Below are 17910 nucleotides of genomic sequence, written 5' to 3'. Positions count from 1 at the left end.
ATTAATTTTAATAAATGGTTACTTATATGTATTTATTTTATAATTTAACCAAACTTAACCTACGCTCGCTTTGCTTGCTAACCTTGACTAATTAACAGGAGTGTTTTGATTATTTAAATAATAAATAATTGCAATAATTACTGAATTTATTAAATAAATACTCAAAAAGTTACGGTGTTAATTAGTCAAGGTTAGCGAGCGTAGGTTAAGTTTGGTTAAATTATATTTATAAAATAAATAAATATAAATAACCATTTATTAAAATTAATAAAGAGACTGTTCATTTTACACCGAAATCCGATTGACTACTTTGTTTTTAAATAAAGCTGTAGCTGCGGTGGCGTTAATACGTAAGTACCCATTTTTTATACAAACATAATTTTAAACCTGAAAAAGGTACTGTAATAAACTCTTATTATTTTATTATAGAATTCATAAAATTTATTGCTGGTTGCCATGCTCTGATATCTACTACTCCTTACTTGGTTGGTAAGGTAGAAATTAATCTAAAAAAAGAGATTGTATGGACCTCTACTTGTTGCTTTCAACTTCGACTGCCTACAAGATATATAATTTTCTAGTCAATAGATGTTTTTATTTTATTTTATAAACGCAGGAATAAATTCTTTTTAAAATGTTTATAAATATTGATAATTTATTTATAATTTTATTGTCAGTTTCTATTTTATATTTCTGTTATTTATATTAATATTTTTTTTATGTTCATTTTTGTTAACTGATCTGAATCTACAGTAACAGTTTAACTGTTGTAATGCATTTTTTTTTAGATTTTTATTTATTTATAAAAATTCCTTAAATGTTCTGTACTGAAAAATTTATTACAATAACATTAAATTAATAAAAATATAAAAACTTACCCACTAAGAACACCAAGAACTAAGTTGAGCATAAAGAATGAACCAAGTACTATTAATGGAATAAAATAAAGCCAATTGAACGAACTACCAATAGCATCATTCATCTGTAACACATAATAGATTTGCATAATTAAAACTAAATAATCATCTTTATTATAAACAAAAAATAAATAAAGTAAATGTAATTGGATATCAAATTATACCTGTTAAAGAGTTTAAACAAACAGATCTGCTTTAAAAATATTAAAAAGAAAATTAATATTAATGAATAAATTTATATACACGACAGTATAAATGTTTTAATGATTTTTACAATCCTAATAAAGTAAAATGTATACTTACTGTATGAGTGGAAGAAAAATAAAATATATCTGAATTTTGGTAGCTGTGAATTTGATGTTTAAAGCTGTTCTACATAAAATAACACATGAATAGGCAATATTTACAAATCAGTTGCTTATTTTTCCATTAACTTAAAATTACAGGCTTTTATTGGTTGTAAAAACTGCATTTGTTCATTTTTTAAATAACCCTATTTTCCAGGATTCCATTTTTCCTTTTTGATAGTTTCTTATTTCGATATTATAAATATTCAGAATTAACATTTAAAATCTACATCAGAGATCATAAAATATTTTCTAACCTTAAAAAAAATTTTAATTTTGTAGACTTTGCACTATTTTCCAAATACCAATAAAGATTTTTTTTCTTAAATTTAAGATAAAATATATTCTTGAAGTTTTATATGTGCAACATAACTTGTTTAAAAAATATAAAACAATTTTGATGACATCATTATATAATAATTAAAGGTTTACTCTACAAATCTGAGATTGCTTCCCCTCTAAACCATGCTTCTTCACACTGTAAGCAGTTTTAGTTATGAAAATGATATGTGACCATTTTTGAAATATGTTCAAAAAAGCAAGTATAATTAAAATTGCATTTGTTTACTATCAAAAAAAAGAAAATTTATACATTTTATAAAATGATAATATGTACAGCACTCCCTATTGTTATTCTCCTGTACTCCTATTTTAAAGAATAATTTAATTTGTTACAAATACTAATTAGTAAATAAACATTGAGGTTTGAAACGGTAATTTTGTTTTATTCTGGCTATTACAAGTCTTTAATTATAACTAAAGTAGAATTAACTTGACTTTCAATGATAGGGTATCTTTAAAGAATATTCTATAATATGTTACATTAGGTTTTATTTTATTTATTTAGAATTAGTTTGTAGTAAAAAAATTAGTTTTAAGCAATTTTATATTTGTATTATGATTATTTCCTTAGTTATATATGAAAGAAAAATCTTGACGAGATATTTTTTGTTGTCTGCTAAATAATTTATTTTTCTTATTTTCATCTAAAGTCAGAAAATCAAATGTTACTTAATATGTTTATTTAATGTTTAAAATAATTATTTTTCAGTTTTTATCCAATGCCCATATAACCACATTAGCAGTCTCCTATGCATATGCTATCACACATACTACAAAATATACCTAACTACAATAAAGGAGAATGACAACTATATCCTGTCTTCATGGACAAACACCACCACAAAAAGATCTACAACATAAAAGTCCTCCAAGGAGTAGATGCAAGCTCAGATCACTAGGTGGTCAAAATTAAAATTAAATTTGCTTTCCAAAGGAAACAACGAAACCAAATCCTTAAAACTAAAAGAAAAATAGACCCTACCCAACTAATCGAGAATAAAAATTACTAAAAAGCAAGCAAAAAAAAAAAAAGGAGCAATCATGGATAAACTTGAAAACCTAGTTAACAACTTTAAACAAATCGCCGAAAAATTAGCCCTAATAAAACCCTGTAAAAGCACCAATGGTGTAACAGTGAGTGTGAAGAAGAGACATCAAGCACGGCTATTTCAGCAATCCCAAAAATCAGAAACGTCCTTGCAAAATCTAGTAAAACAAAGGAAAGAAACCATCTGAACCCTTAGGAAAATGAAAAGATATACTGAAATCAAAAGAAGAAAAATTCAACAATACGCAGTTGAGACTAGCACAAAACCTTCAAAAAACAACTTCGAAAATACAAAATCCAAATCTAATAATGAAGGATGAAAACCATAATCTGGCCCATAATAAAGACAACGCAGAAATCCTATCTAAATATTTTGGCACACTCCTAAATTGAAAAAACTGACATAACTAAACTTTGGCACCAGCACCCCAATAACAATGCCATCACAAAACATCAACCCTCCTACAATAAAAGAAGTCTACCAAGCACTAGGTGAGGTGAAAAATTACAAAGCAGCAGTAGATAAGACCTTTGTAGGGATCTGGAAACATGCAGGAAGACCAGCAAAAATCACCTTTCATCAAAAGCTTGTCAACATCTGAATCAAAGAACTACCAGTACACTGTATGACAGACTTCACCCATCCGCTACATAATAAAGCAGACAAAACAGATCTCAAAGCAGACAAATGCAGAGCTAAAGGGGAATCTCACTCCTAGACACAATATATAAAGCTCTTTCAGAAATCATCCTCAACAGGATCGGTTTACAACTCCAGGAAGAACTAGGAAAATCCTAGGGAGGTTTCAGATCCTGGATTAGCTGTTCAGACCAAATCATGAGTCTCAAGCTAATAATGGATTACAACAGAAAAAGAAGCAGAAACATTGTAATAATGTTTCTAAACGTCAAGAAAGCATGCGACTGCATCTATAGACAATCCCTATTAAAAATTCTAAGACACCGTGAACTACATACCAAATTAATAAACATATTAAAACTGAAATAAATGGTAATAAAGTCAAAATAGTAATCCAGTTTAAATACCTCAGAGAAATAAGAACAAACAACCTATATAAAAAAAAAACATCAATCTAAACTAAACTAGCTAAAGCACAAACTTAACACGTTACCCCTACAGTAAAAAATGATTATTCATAAATGCAAAAATAAGACACTACAACAAAGTTATAAAATCAGAAACCACACCTGAACAAACACACTCTTACACATGAACAAACACAAGGACTGACAGACCCAGAAATTCCAACGAAGAATTGGAAGAACCTTTTTTTCCTTTTTTTTGTTTGTTTAACCTTTGGGACCATCATTAGGTATTGCTTCAGAGGGAACCTCCTTCAACAAAAAGTAATCTACCAGAAAGATGGACAGTGGTGGATCATGCCCAACAGTTGTGTACAAAGAGTTAGAATCCATCACTGATAACATGTGAAACAGGCAACCAGGATTTTTTTTGACACATAATGCGGATGCAAGATTCAAGACTTCTGAAACAGCTGGTATAGAACAATTTTGATTTGAAAAACAGCAAGACAGGATGCAGATGGATCAGAGAAATAAGAAAAGGTCAGAAGGAAATTGGCTGTACACCCAAGGACACCACAGACAAGATAAAATTAAGCAAAAAATCAAGCACAAAAACACTTGCTTCACAGTCTCAAGAAAGAAACTCACAACACGAACATCCTCAGTACCAGAAAGAACATGGAGATTGGAATGTATGAAAAAGTACTGGGAGGACCACAAGGCCTCCCAGTACTTTCAGAAACAGTCCCTTCGAAGAGACTTGGATAATGGACAGACTAAGCGATTCTTTGCGGTCATAAAAGATGAAAAAAATTGTGCATGAATATTCAGTATAACATAAATAACTAACAAAGCTAAACAAAAAAAAAAAAAAAATTAATTAATAAAAGTATTTAGGTATACAATAAACAAATATTTTACCCAGTATAAAACAGCAGTCCAACCTTCCATAGTAATGCATTGAAATACAGTGAGCATAGCATAACCTATATTATCAAATGATGTGATTCCGTTGTTAGGACCTATCCATGAATCTCTGCACACTGAGACGTTGTTGTTACATGCATAACTACCTGTAAAATTAATAAATTAAAACATAAATCATTTATTTATCAGTATAAATTTTACAGAGACAAATCACAAAAATAATTTTATGTTAATTACCAACAGGTTATTAGGTTGCCAAGATCATAAAAAAATATTTCCTTTTCATAAGAAATTAGGTATATCTTTTAAATCAACCTTTTATCAAAATATATTAAAGTAACTGATGATGATTAAAACTTATTTTTGTAATTTTGGAATAAAAATCTTACCAATTTAAAACCAATTCTTGGCAAGTATTTTCAACCCTGTATGATAATAGAAAATTTAATACAACCAACAAATTCTTACTATATTTATCAGCAGCAGTTCTGGCTTTAGGGTAGAACGACAGAAGTGCCAAAGGCGCCCCCTAAAACGTTTTTTTATATTTCTACTCATCATACATGGAGTATTAAATTTACATTACCTGGGTTCTTTTTATAGCAAACGACCACCTAACCCCACATACCCTAAGCTGTTCTAACTACAGATGGGACATCAAACACACAAATTATTGGTTTCTTAAACCGTAGATGGGCTATTTACTATTTATAGTTTTTCTGTGCCGCCGGAGTTGCACATTCGGACTTGTAAACAAGTGCGTGTGCGATGACTACTGGGTATATTTATTGTGTTTTTTAGTTTATTAGAAGACCTGGATGAGTGCGACGGTTTTGTATCTTAAAAGTATTACTGATTCTTGTTTTAATGGTATTGTTCTTAACGAGTATACTACAAGTTTATTAAATATCTAATAAATTACAGTGTTAAGTCTGAATAACAATTGATCGTCATAAGATAAAAATTTGTAAATGTTAAAGTCATAAGTTAAATTAAAATAATTACGTCCATTTTGCAAGTGTTACAATTGTTATCTTTTCTTTTTTTTTAATTTACAATTTCTGTTGATTGTGGAATCAGTTTAGTCAATTTAATAATTGTGTTTATTATTTGTTTATGTAAAATGTTGCCTTCGAATCTAATTTGTTCATTTATTAATTTATTGTTTATATGTGGAATTTTTCCTGATTAATAGTATTATAAAAATTATTAGAATAATCTAATATTTCTACGAATTTATCTGGATTGTGATTATGTTTAGAATCTAAAATATGTTTAGCAAAATTCAAATGATCTTTGTATTTCTTTGTTATGCAATTGATGTGTTCTTTTGCTCTGATTAAAAAGGAATTATTAGTCATACCAATATATTGTAAATCACTATCCTCTTACTTCAAACTGTATTCACCTTGTCGGTTCAAATTATATTTATTTCCAGTTATTAGGGTTTTAGTTGGATCTCTATTATTTATATATAATTTATGATTTTATTATAACTGGTATTATATGCTGTCTTTAAATTAAATGATTTACATATTTTATTTAATTTTCTGTAGTTTAAATAATATTCTATTTTTACATATTCGTTTCCTGAGTTATGTTTTAGTTTTATTTTTTCTGTTATATGTAATTTATTTTTTAATTTGAAATATAATTTGTGTATTAATTTATCATTACATCCATTTGATGTGGCAATGTTTTAATATTATTTAATTTGTTATTTAGTTATGTATTATGTAAGGCAGTATTATGTATTATGTTTTTATATTTGTATTATAATTAAGATATTTAAATGCTCTGTAAATTAAGGATTTGAAAATGGCTATTTTCTGGTTCCATGGATGAAAGGAAGGAATTACAGTGTATTATGGTATCTTCTTGGGTTGGTTTCCTATATATGTTTATGTCCAATTTATTATTATTATTGAAGTTTTTATTAATTGTGATATATAAATAATCAATGCTATTGTTAATTTCTTGGTTCATAGTGAAATTAATGTTTTCATCCAATGAGTTGATGATTATTATATTATCATAATCAACAATTGTGACACTCTTATAAAATGGACATAATTATTTCAATTTAACTTATGACTTTATAAATTTATAACATTTACAAATTTTTATCTTATGACAATCAATTGTTGTGTCTCTAATTTTATATTGTGAATTTTATATTTTTTATATATTTTAATTCTAAATTATTATAAATTCCCTCCTGAAGATGGCAGAATAGCCAAAAATGTTTTCCCAATTTTTGGATAAGCGAAAATTACTAATGAAGGCTGGAATATAACCCTGATCATTGATTTTGCTGAAAATAAACAATATTTAGGAAAACATTCAGAAACAATTATTTTAAATTTCCAAATATAGTTTTACAGAAAATTTCTTTTAGTTTCAAATGTTATAAAAATTAATGAAATGCATGCAATACATGTGACTTCAATACAACTTGTAAAAATACAAGTTGAAGTCAAAATTTTGCAACATACATTTTTTATTCTTATTGGGATATATAAAAGTAAAAAAAAATTTTGAAATTTTGTAAACTTGTTTCTAAACATATTAGAAAAACACCTAATTACTTAGAAATTTTTAATGGAGGTTGACTGAATGCACGTGATAGGAACAAAATAATGTTCCCATCATGTACTCAATTTCTAGAAAAGCAGCTGCAAACTTTTCACGCACATATGAGGCTCGACTGATAAATTTTGTACACTAGCATGCTACATGGAGACAAAAGTACTGTCGAGTTGGGTGTGACAGCACATAATAGCTAAAATCCTCTTCTACAAACCTGTGATAATGGGTTGAAAACCGTTTACTAATTTGTTTTCAGTAGCAGTTAAAATGGAGTCGAGTTCGGCCAATATGTCAACACGGTTAAAACAGTGTGCAGCGATTGAATTTTTAACAGCAGAAAATGAGAATCCTACGAATATTTTTCATTGTTTAAAAGTGGTTTATGGTAGTGAAAATGTTGACAGGAGTACTGTGAATAAGTGAGCGTTGAAATTTCATGAATGTGAAGCTGGTAAAGCAACAGTTTAGAATGCACCTCACAGCAGACGACCGGTTTCTGTGACTGACAAGAAACATCAAAAGGAGGTGGACGATTTGCTTCAAAGTGATCAGAAAAACCCAGCAATGCATCGCTATTCAGTTAGGCATATCTAAAGAATGAGTAGGCCATATTATCAAGCAACTGGGTTACTGTAAAATACATGCACGATGAATGCCGCACAAACTCTCTGATGGCTCTATGCAAGCTGAAGTTTGAGCCGATTCTGCATCTGCCATACTCACTGGATTTGGCTCTGTGCGACTTCCACTTCTTCCCTCATCCCTAGAGGGATTTCAAAGATAATCACTACACCATCGATGATGAGGTGAAGGAAGTTGTGGCCACAAGGAACCAAGAAAGACCGCCAGAATTTTTCAGTGACGGAATGCAAAAGTTGGGAAAAGTGTAAGTGTAAATGGGGACTATATTGAAAAATAACACTCATTTTGTAGCTAAGGCATTGTATTTTGTATATATGGTATTTATTCATTTTTTATTTCATTCCCATATCTCTTTTCATTCCCATGCAACGCATATATGTGCAAAATTTATCAGCCGAGCCTCATACAAGTATACAAGGCATGTAAGAAATAAAATTCTCTCTACACACACACACACACACACACACATACCCACACGCGCACGTGCTAGTAATTCATAAAAAACTTTAGTCACCAATTTAAAAAAAAAAATAAGCAAACAAATTACCAGGAGGATGAGTCGTATCATTATCAGAGTAACAAGGTGTTGGTGAATCTCCTTCATTAACAATTTGAGATAAATCTTCTAAACTGTAGCACGTTTGATGTAAAGCCCCTGAGTAAAATTCAAGTCCAATAATGGCAAAGATGACTATCGCAAACAACACAAGTAATCCAATCTGCAGAAGAGGTGCCATTGCCTTTATTATTGACTTCAACACCACCTGCAGACCTGTTGTAATTAAAAAAAAATTAATACTGTTTATTCATAAAGTACTAAAACTAGAAAAAAATATATTAATAATAAATTTTTATGTACATTTATATGAACAATATTATTAAAATTCATACAGCATAATACATAAATACTGATAATGTTTAACTGAAGTAAGTTAGTTGTAATAGAAAGGCAATAAAAAAATATTTTCTTTAAATGGTCTGTATTGTAGCAATAGTTACTTAAATATTTTTGTATTTATTATTACACAAAGGTTACTAGCAATTACCATTGCTGATTTTTATCAAAATGTTATTCCAAGGAAAGAACTAACTTTTCTTTTCTGCATCCTTGCTACCAGAAATGAAATTTTCCTTTAATGCAAATTTAGGAGAAAAAATTCAATAAATTCTTTTGAGAAATATTTTAAAACAATCAATTAATTTGGATGAAAAGATTACACTGAAACAAATATCCTTTAAGTAAACAAATAAATAGGATAAAACATTAATTATGTGACTAAATAAACCAGTCAAATCATTATATCAGAACTGCAAACAAGTAAGAAGAAAAATCAATATTGGTTAAACAACAATGATTGGTTAAGTAGACCTTTCCTTAACCATTAAGCACACAGATGTTAGATAGATGGGTTTATCTCATAAATTAAAAAATTAGGCCAATAAAGACCAGGCAGTAATTATGACTAAGCACAAACATAGAAATAAATATATATGACAAAGAAAAAACTACTAGTACTTGTATACAAAATTACACATTTAGTTGAAACTGTTGTTTAAATGAAGATAACTTGAAGTATTATTCTTTTTAAAAAAATTGCAATTCATGGTCAGCTGTGCAAAAGGAAATGAAATGTTTACATTTAATATCGCATATTGTTTAACATTTCCATGTGTATTTATTTTTATCATTTACACGTATTATGTTGTTCTTTTTAATATGTATGTATTTATGAATCAGTTGACATATTTCAACAATTAATTGTGATTAATGACCGATTATAATGTTTTGATTCATATAGAAATCTTTTCCTACACATTTAAACATCTTTTATTAGAATAGAATCTTTTTATTCTCAATAGTAGTTGTAAACTCTTGTGAGAAAGTCACAACGGTACGCTACTCTGTAGTTTCAACCAACCGTGTCATTGAGTATACTTGTACTACTTGTACAATGTATGTACACAAAATTAGATATCCATTAATATTTTTAAACATTTTTTAGTAAAGTGGAATAATCATATTTTTAAATATGTCAGCACAATTAATTAACTCTATCTAATTTGTAATTTATTAAGATTATTATGATAAAAAAATAGTCTGTTTTGTGTGTGTATGTGCACCTGTGTGTGTGTGTGTGTGTGTGTGTGTGTGTGTGTGTGTATGCACATGCGCATGTGTGTACTTAATATAAATGTCTGAGATTGTTTTTAACACATATATAATCCACAGTTTTCTGAGTTATGGACTATTATTTTATTGTTATGCATGTAAAATTAAAACAGAAAATTAAAAATTATTTATTTAAGACATTTTGAACTGATTATCAGCTTAATTTGAGGTGAAAATTATATAAGCTTACTTCAATCTGAGCTAACTCAAAATGAAGTTTCTTCAGTAACACTGAATGTTGTCTTCATATTTTTAAAGGTGTCATTGATGTTTGAATTAGATCTTTTTAAAAATATCCTATCAGTGATATTGTTTGAAGGGTATATGTGATTTCAATTGTGTTTTGAAACAAGCATATAAAAAATGAATAAAAAACCATTTAAATTATGTATGCCCTCTTCAAATGTATCACAAAAAAAGAATCTTTTATATAAAATCTAATCTAGCAGACATCAGTGCCATATTCAATAGTACAGTAAAAACCAACAACACTTCTAATGGCAGTTCTGAAGAAATTACACTGAGAGTAAAAACGTTTTACTCTCAAACTTAACATTTTTATAACTATCACCTTTAAAATTTAAAGTAAATTTAAAAACAGTTTGATGTATTTTAAACAGGGATACATTATGTACCCTTAAAAAGTTGGTTTATGTATAATGCATTTATTATATATTCATTATTATACAAGTAATATATATCGTACTCCTATTGCAAGACTATGTAACTCAAAAATTTAAGTTTTCTGTTTCTCTTATCTATTAGCAATCATTCAGTGAAAAAGTATCTTTACAATTATTTAAATTCATTAAGAATTACATGTTCAAAATTATGTTTCTGTAGCCTAATTATTAAATAAGCTATGTAGAGCTAAAGTTATGATAAAAACTTAAATCTTGCAAAACTTGCAATACTCATGCATTAGGGGTGAGATAAATATTGTAAATAATCATATATCTATTGTATATTTGTAAACTATATATATATATATATATATATATATATATATATTTATTGTTATATTAATACTTACATAAATAAAACACTATGTACAACTGATGTCTAATTTCACACAAATACAAAAATAATAATTCTGGCTATAATAACAAAACAATGTTTATAAACTTTTTAATTGGTATAAATAAAAAAATTAAAAAAAAAATTAAAAAACCATTTAACTCTATTAAAAAAGAATAGGCATATGAACTATCATAAAATAATAAAAGAAAAATCAACAATTAAATATACAAATTATTATACTAAATTAGTAACATTTTACACAGACTACTTGTAAAATAAATATATATACACACAAAATTAGATATCTATAAATAATTAAAAACATTTTCCAGTAAAATGGAATAATGGTATTTTTAGATATGTTAGCACAATTAATTAAATATATCTGTAATTTATAATTTATCAAGTTTATAATGATAAAAAATGGTCTGTTTGTTTGTATGCGAGTGTGTGCTTATATGTTTTAATATAGATGTCTACACCCAGTGATACAAAGTAATAGTATTTTTTTAAAAATATTATCAATTTATACCATATTTGTTAAGATGATTCCCAAAGGAAAATCATTCCAGAAAAAATTCTCTCCAGGGTATATATATAAATATATATATATATATATATATATATATATATATATATATATATATATATATATGTATATGTATATGTATATAAAAAGAACATTTAACATTTCCTTAACTCTCTCTCTCTTCTTACTTATTATCCACCTCTTTGAATGTTTTTCATTGATGTTTGGGTAATTGCTATACCTATCTGGTTATATTTATAAACTTTACTATCAATAATGAAATTTTTAATAGACCTAGTTAGGGTTATTTTTTTATAAAAAAGGAATATAGATATATTATTGAATATTTTATATAGGATATTTTTTTGATTATGATCAATAGACAGGAACATATTTTGCTTAATGTTCATGAAATATAAATTCATATCAAACTTCAATTCTTGAAAACTGGAAAAATATATTGCTTAATGTTTAATGTTAAATCTTATATAGCATTTATATAAGAAGATCAAATATTTAAAAGTATCAGTAATAATAATAATAATTTCAAACAAATTAATTGTTGTTTAATCATTTATAGAGGTAATTTCCAACAACTTTTGTGATACAAAAAAAAAACTCACAGGAATGTAAATAGAATTATTACTGTACACTGAATATGACAACAGAAGTAAGAAACATTGGAATCACTGACTTTACACTTTTCAGTATTTTCTATCCTGCATTAAATAAAATCATCTCATAATATTTGGATTTTATGTAATAACAAATTTTCTAACAGTACTTTTTTCTAATTTTATAACAAATTACTTTCTTATAATGTGTTCGTGGTGAATTCTAGAAGAAATATGCAAATGAATTTGGTGGTATGATACTAATTTCATAGGATGTCAAGAAAAATAACATTAAAATGGTTCAATAACATTGTTTTATAACAGAAAAATTATCTCAGTTTAAATAAAAAGCCTAAAGTAACATGGATTCACAATCTTGACTAAAAGAGCAAAACTGGGTTCTACTCCAGGTGCATGAAACCAAAATTTATATCGGAACCTGTAGAAAGCAAACATGAATTTTATTAAAAGTTAAAAAAGAATGGTAAAGTCACTCTTAAAAAAACTATCTAGCCAAATGGAAACTGCATTCAACTAGTATTATATAATTTAAAAAAAAACAACATATTTATTAAATATGGCTTTGACTGTTAATGTTCAATCCTTACTTCACACCTTCAAAAGATTACTCTTAAAATGTTCAGAATATTGCAGAATCATCAGTTTCTAATGGATGGAATATTTTATATCATACTTAAAACTCACAGACCATGTCAGTCAGCAGATGAAATTCCTCATGAAAAAATATAATATAAAAGAATACAATTAAATTATCATTCTACAATATCGTTTTATGAGTGTTATCCGAACTGTCTGTTGTTTAGTTTGATGACACTTTAGAGATAGATGAAGGGTTGGTTTTTTAGGGAAGCTTAAGCTTGTTTTCAGGTGATAGTTTCATACTTGAAAAAAAAATTGCTGCACCATACATTTGAGCTCACAACATAAAATTAGTACATTCAATCTTAATGTACATTTTGATTTCTACTACGATTGGGTATTCGGCAATTACTAGTTGGATGCCCACTTGATTTATGCTGAATGTAGGGATCAGTAGAATCTCCCCTTTGTGTGAATGGTGAGAGCAGTCTTTTCTACAGACCAATCCAGGGATTCTTTTATTTGCCTGACTATTACAGAAAAAGCTCAACTGGGATTCAGAATCTTATAAGGTCAAGTTATATTAGAGCTTTCTAATATAATATATATATATATATATATATATATATATATATATATAAAGATTAGGAGGAAATATATAATTATGATCTATCATTCAGGAATGTTTAAATAAAGATATTTAATAATCAAATTACTTAGTACTTATTTGTAATAATCTAGTTTAAGACTACAGAAATCATGGTAGATGATTTACAGTTTTTTCTGGTTATTTAAAGACATCTATATTGAAAATATGTTTGTAAGTGTACATGCATTATGTTAATATTCTAACAGGCTTAGTAATACGGATAAATATTGATTAAAAGACTGTACTGTGCGCTTTTTTCATAAAAATAAAATATAACTCTGCAAAAGAAAAATTATTACTTAGACACCTCCCAATTATTTATTAAAAAGAAGTTGATATAAAATATATATTTAATTCTAATAGCCTGTTGATCTCGTATTTATGTAGCTAAGTTTAAAAATCAACATTTCAGAAATGGACTATCACATTATTATAAAGGATATATTAAAAAAAAAGTCTGTTATATTGTGCTTTTCTTGAATATTTGAGACATTTTTAATATGAATTTGAAAAACAGCCTGTTTTTGTAGCTGTAATTGGGAAGGCTTTACTTTAGATAATTATAACTTGCCATTATCAGATTTACATTTTTAAGCATTATTTACCATAATGTTTAATCGAATATCATTAACTTTTATGTTTTCCCATATTTTATGATTTTAATCAAGACTTTTATCAATAACTACTGCTTGTAGGTCTATAGAAACACAATGCGGGACAGATTTGTTTTATAAGTTTTTATTTATTAAAGTGAAGTAATGAAAGTAGATTTTTTACTACAAGTTTTTAAACTTGTTATTACGCAATAGATAATATCAGTGGTGCCAGATTTTCTTATGTAAAGTAAATATAATCTTTCCAAGTGAAATTGTTAGCTACCCAGAAAGAATTTTAAGCTTCCTTCCTCTTTAAAAAAAAGTCAATGATAAAACATTTTTTCATGATTATTTACTTTAATATTTAATCTGTAACATAGTCAGTGACTCTAAGTGATTGTAGTAGTCACGAAGCCAACACAGATTTCCCACACCCCTATGAGTGGTGGTTGTGAAGATACAAAATATGTATATCTATAAAAGTTAGTGATTTGAGTTTCAACAATTTATTCGAAAGATTATAATGAGTGTGAATGCTTCAAAATTAATAAAAGGCAATCATGATATAGTTTTCTTCTTTTTTTTGTCTTCAGTCATCTGACTGGTTTGATGCAGCTCTCTAAGATTCCCTATCTAGTGTCAGTCGTTTCATGTTGGTATACCCCCTCCTTAGATCCCTAACAATTTGTTTTACATATTCCAAATGTAAAGCAAACGTAATTGTGCAGGCGACTGTCTGCACAATTTTTCCCTTCTACCTGTCCCTCCAATATCAAAGCGACTATTCCAGGATGCCTTAAGATGTAGTCTACAAGTCTGTCTCTTCTTTTAACTATATTTTTCCAAATGCTTTTTTCTTCATCCATTTGCCACTTCATCCACCCATCATTTGTCACTTTATCCACCCATCTGATTTTAACATTCTCCTGTAGCACCACATTTCAAAAGCTTCTAATCTTTTCTTCTTAGGTGCTCTGATTGTCCAAGTTTCACTTTCATATAAATCTATGCTCCAAATATATACTTTCAAAAATGTTTTTCTGATATTTAAATTAATTTTTGATATAAGCAAATTATATTTCTGACTGAATGCTCGTTTCACCTGTGCTATTTGGCATTTCATATCGCTTCTGTCTGCTTCATCCATCTTTAGTAATTCTACTTCCCAAATAATAAAATTCATTTACCTCCATAACCTTTTCTCTTCCTATTTTTATATTCAGTGGTCCATTTACATCATTTCTATGACATTTCATTACTTTCGTTTTGCTCTTGTATATTTTCATGCAATAGTTCTTGCATAGGACTTCATCCATGTCGTTCATTGTTTCTTCTAAATCTTTTTTGCTCTCAGCTGGAATTACTATATCATCAGCAAATCATAGTATCTTTATCTTTTCACCTTGCACTGTTACTCCAGATCTAAATTGTTCTTTAACACTATTAACTGCTAGTTCTATGTAAAAATTAAAAAGTAACAGGGATTAGGGAACATCCTTGCCTGACTCCCTTTTTTATTACGGCTTCTTTCTTATGCTCTTTGATTATTACCTGCAGTTTGGTTCCTTTAAATGTTAGCAATTTTTTTTCTATCTCTACTTAAACCCTAAATTTATTTAAAATGCTGAACATTTTATTCCAGTCTATGTTATCAAATGCCTTTTCTAAGCTTATAAATGCCATATATGTTGGTTTGGTTTTATTTAATCTTCCTTCTACTATTAATCTGAGCGCTAAAATTGCTTCCCTTGTCCCTATACTTTTCCTGAAACCAAATTGCTTTTTCCCTAACACTTCTTCCACTCTCCTCTCAATTCTTCTGTACAGAATTCTAGTTAAGATTTTTGATTCATTAATAGTTAAGCTAACTATCCTGTATTCTTCACATTTATCTGCTTTCTTTGGTATCATGATAATAACACTTTTTGAAGTCTGACGGAACTTCCCCTTTTTCATAAATATTACACACCAGTTTGTATAATCTATCTATCACTTCCTCATCTGCCCTGCACAGTAATTCTGCAGGTATCCCATCTATCCCAGGACCCTTTCTGCCACTCAAATTTTTTAATTCTCTATTAAATTCAGATCTCTGTATTGTACCTTCCTTTTCATCCTCTTTGACCTCCTCTTCTTCCTCTATAACACCAGTTTCTAATTAATTTCCTCTCATTTAACTCTTCAATATTCCACCCACCTATCAAATGTTTTTTTCACATTATAAATCAGTGTAACATCTTTATTTAACACATAATTAGATTTTAACTTATGTACCACAAAATTTTCCTTAACTTTTCTGTATGCTCTATCTATTTTACCAATGATCATTTATTTCTCTTTCCAACTTCTGAACACTTTTCTTTAGTTCATTCATCTTTCTCTAATATGCACTTCTTGTTTATAGTGTTTCTTAATTGTTAGTAGTTCCTTTTACCTTCTTCATCACTAGTATTATTATACTTTCTATAGTTGTATTTTATTCTCTAATATCCAAGGTTTTCTACCAGTTCATAAGTTTCTATAGTTTTATAGTTCTATAAGGTTTTATAGTTTTCATAAGTTATAATCAGTGTAAAGTCAGGTCTTTAGAATCAGCTACAAAATCAGATCTTGTTTTGGGTTCAATGAAAAAAATAAAGACTCCTCTCAAATAAAGACTGAAAACATTCTTGAAGTCTATCAAATTTGTAATACGGTAATTGAATATCTGATTAAAATTACAGTAACTAAAAAGAACACTACTGAAAATTGTTCAATTTTACACAGTTTACATTCAGGCTAAGCTAACATTTAAATTAAGTTACGGAAGATTAATACTCATACACAGGGTTGATTTAATGCATGGCATACTCTTGTCTTGGTATTCTTTATCACAGAAGTATTAACAGTTTATGATAAACAAATCCAATAATTTGTTTTTTAATCTCCTGATAGAGAAGCAAATTTTAATATTAATTAAGTAGATCTCATTTTCTTTATTGAAAAGTTAAGTTATCCAAAATTCTAAGATTTTAAAGTAGATTCGTTATTTTTAAGTCAGTAGCTGCAACACTTTTAATCCAAAGCATCAACAGCACATACTGACAGGCTGTAATCAAGCTAGTGTTACCTATCTTTATGAATATATATAGGAACTTGTTCAATAAACCTGGCTTTCACCTTTGGAATTTTAACTCCAACCTTTTATTTTTAAGGTGTTATTCATTGAGATGTTCCAGGTACTTCAGAATCATCAAAAGAGTACGTGCAATTTACAGTTTTGCTCAGAATCAAATAAAATTAATAGAAATCAAAATGGACAGCTATCACCTCAACTTGTACTGGGCATTTTTTCTGTTAACTTATGAATTGTAAGATCTAAAATTTTATACTAATTACTTCAGTTTGTCAATAAAAATTAATTTTTTTTTTTAATTACATTACTTATCACTAGATATGGTTTTAAACTTTGTTCTACGTTTTATGTTACATACATTTTCTATAAATGTACATGTGTGTGACCATTGATATAAATGAGTTATTTAATATAAATGAAATTTAAACCATCAAAACATAGTAAAAAGATAAGTTACACTTACCATATTAATTTCCAATAATTGATTTTCATGGTATTTCACATCTTCAGCTGGTATTGAATCTAAAATTACATTAGAATAAATTTTTTTATAATTTGTGAATTTTGAATTTGTCAAAAATGTTAGTGTCTTATAAATTTTTAAATTATTACAGACGAATACGCAAATTCTGCTATCCAATACTGGAATTAATGGATAGCAGAATTTATAATATAGCACAAATTATAGAAACAATTTATTTTAATGTAAAATTATATAATTAAATATCAAATTAAGGTGCGGGATCCTGCAAAAATCG

The 17910-nt window shown here is 27.7% G+C and overlaps 1 protein-coding gene across 1 annotated transcript in view; it reads right to left on the bottom strand.

Moving 5' to 3' along the window:
* The window catches only part of LOC142327268 (voltage-dependent calcium channel type A subunit alpha-1-like), a 902521-nt gene that overhangs the window by 297681 nt on the left and 586930 nt on the right, over positions 1-17910 (bottom strand). The window contains exons 6-8 of the mRNA XM_075370151.1: positions 8407-8631; positions 4623-4774; positions 879-982 (exon numbers count right to left, since the gene is read on the bottom strand). Of these exons, the coding sequence (XP_075226266.1) occupies positions 879-982; positions 4623-4774; positions 8407-8631 (481 nt within the window). The remainder of the gene's footprint in view (positions 1-878; positions 983-4622; positions 4775-8406; positions 8632-17910) is intronic.

This window comes from Lycorma delicatula, chromosome 7, assembly GCF_047948215.1.
Source record: "Lycorma delicatula isolate Av1 chromosome 7, ASM4794821v1, whole genome shotgun sequence".
Classification (NCBI taxonomy): domain Eukaryota; kingdom Metazoa; phylum Arthropoda; class Insecta; order Hemiptera; family Fulgoridae; genus Lycorma; species Lycorma delicatula.
The sequence above is the reverse complement of the archived record's forward strand: the minus strand, read 5'-3'. Positions and strand labels throughout refer to the sequence as shown.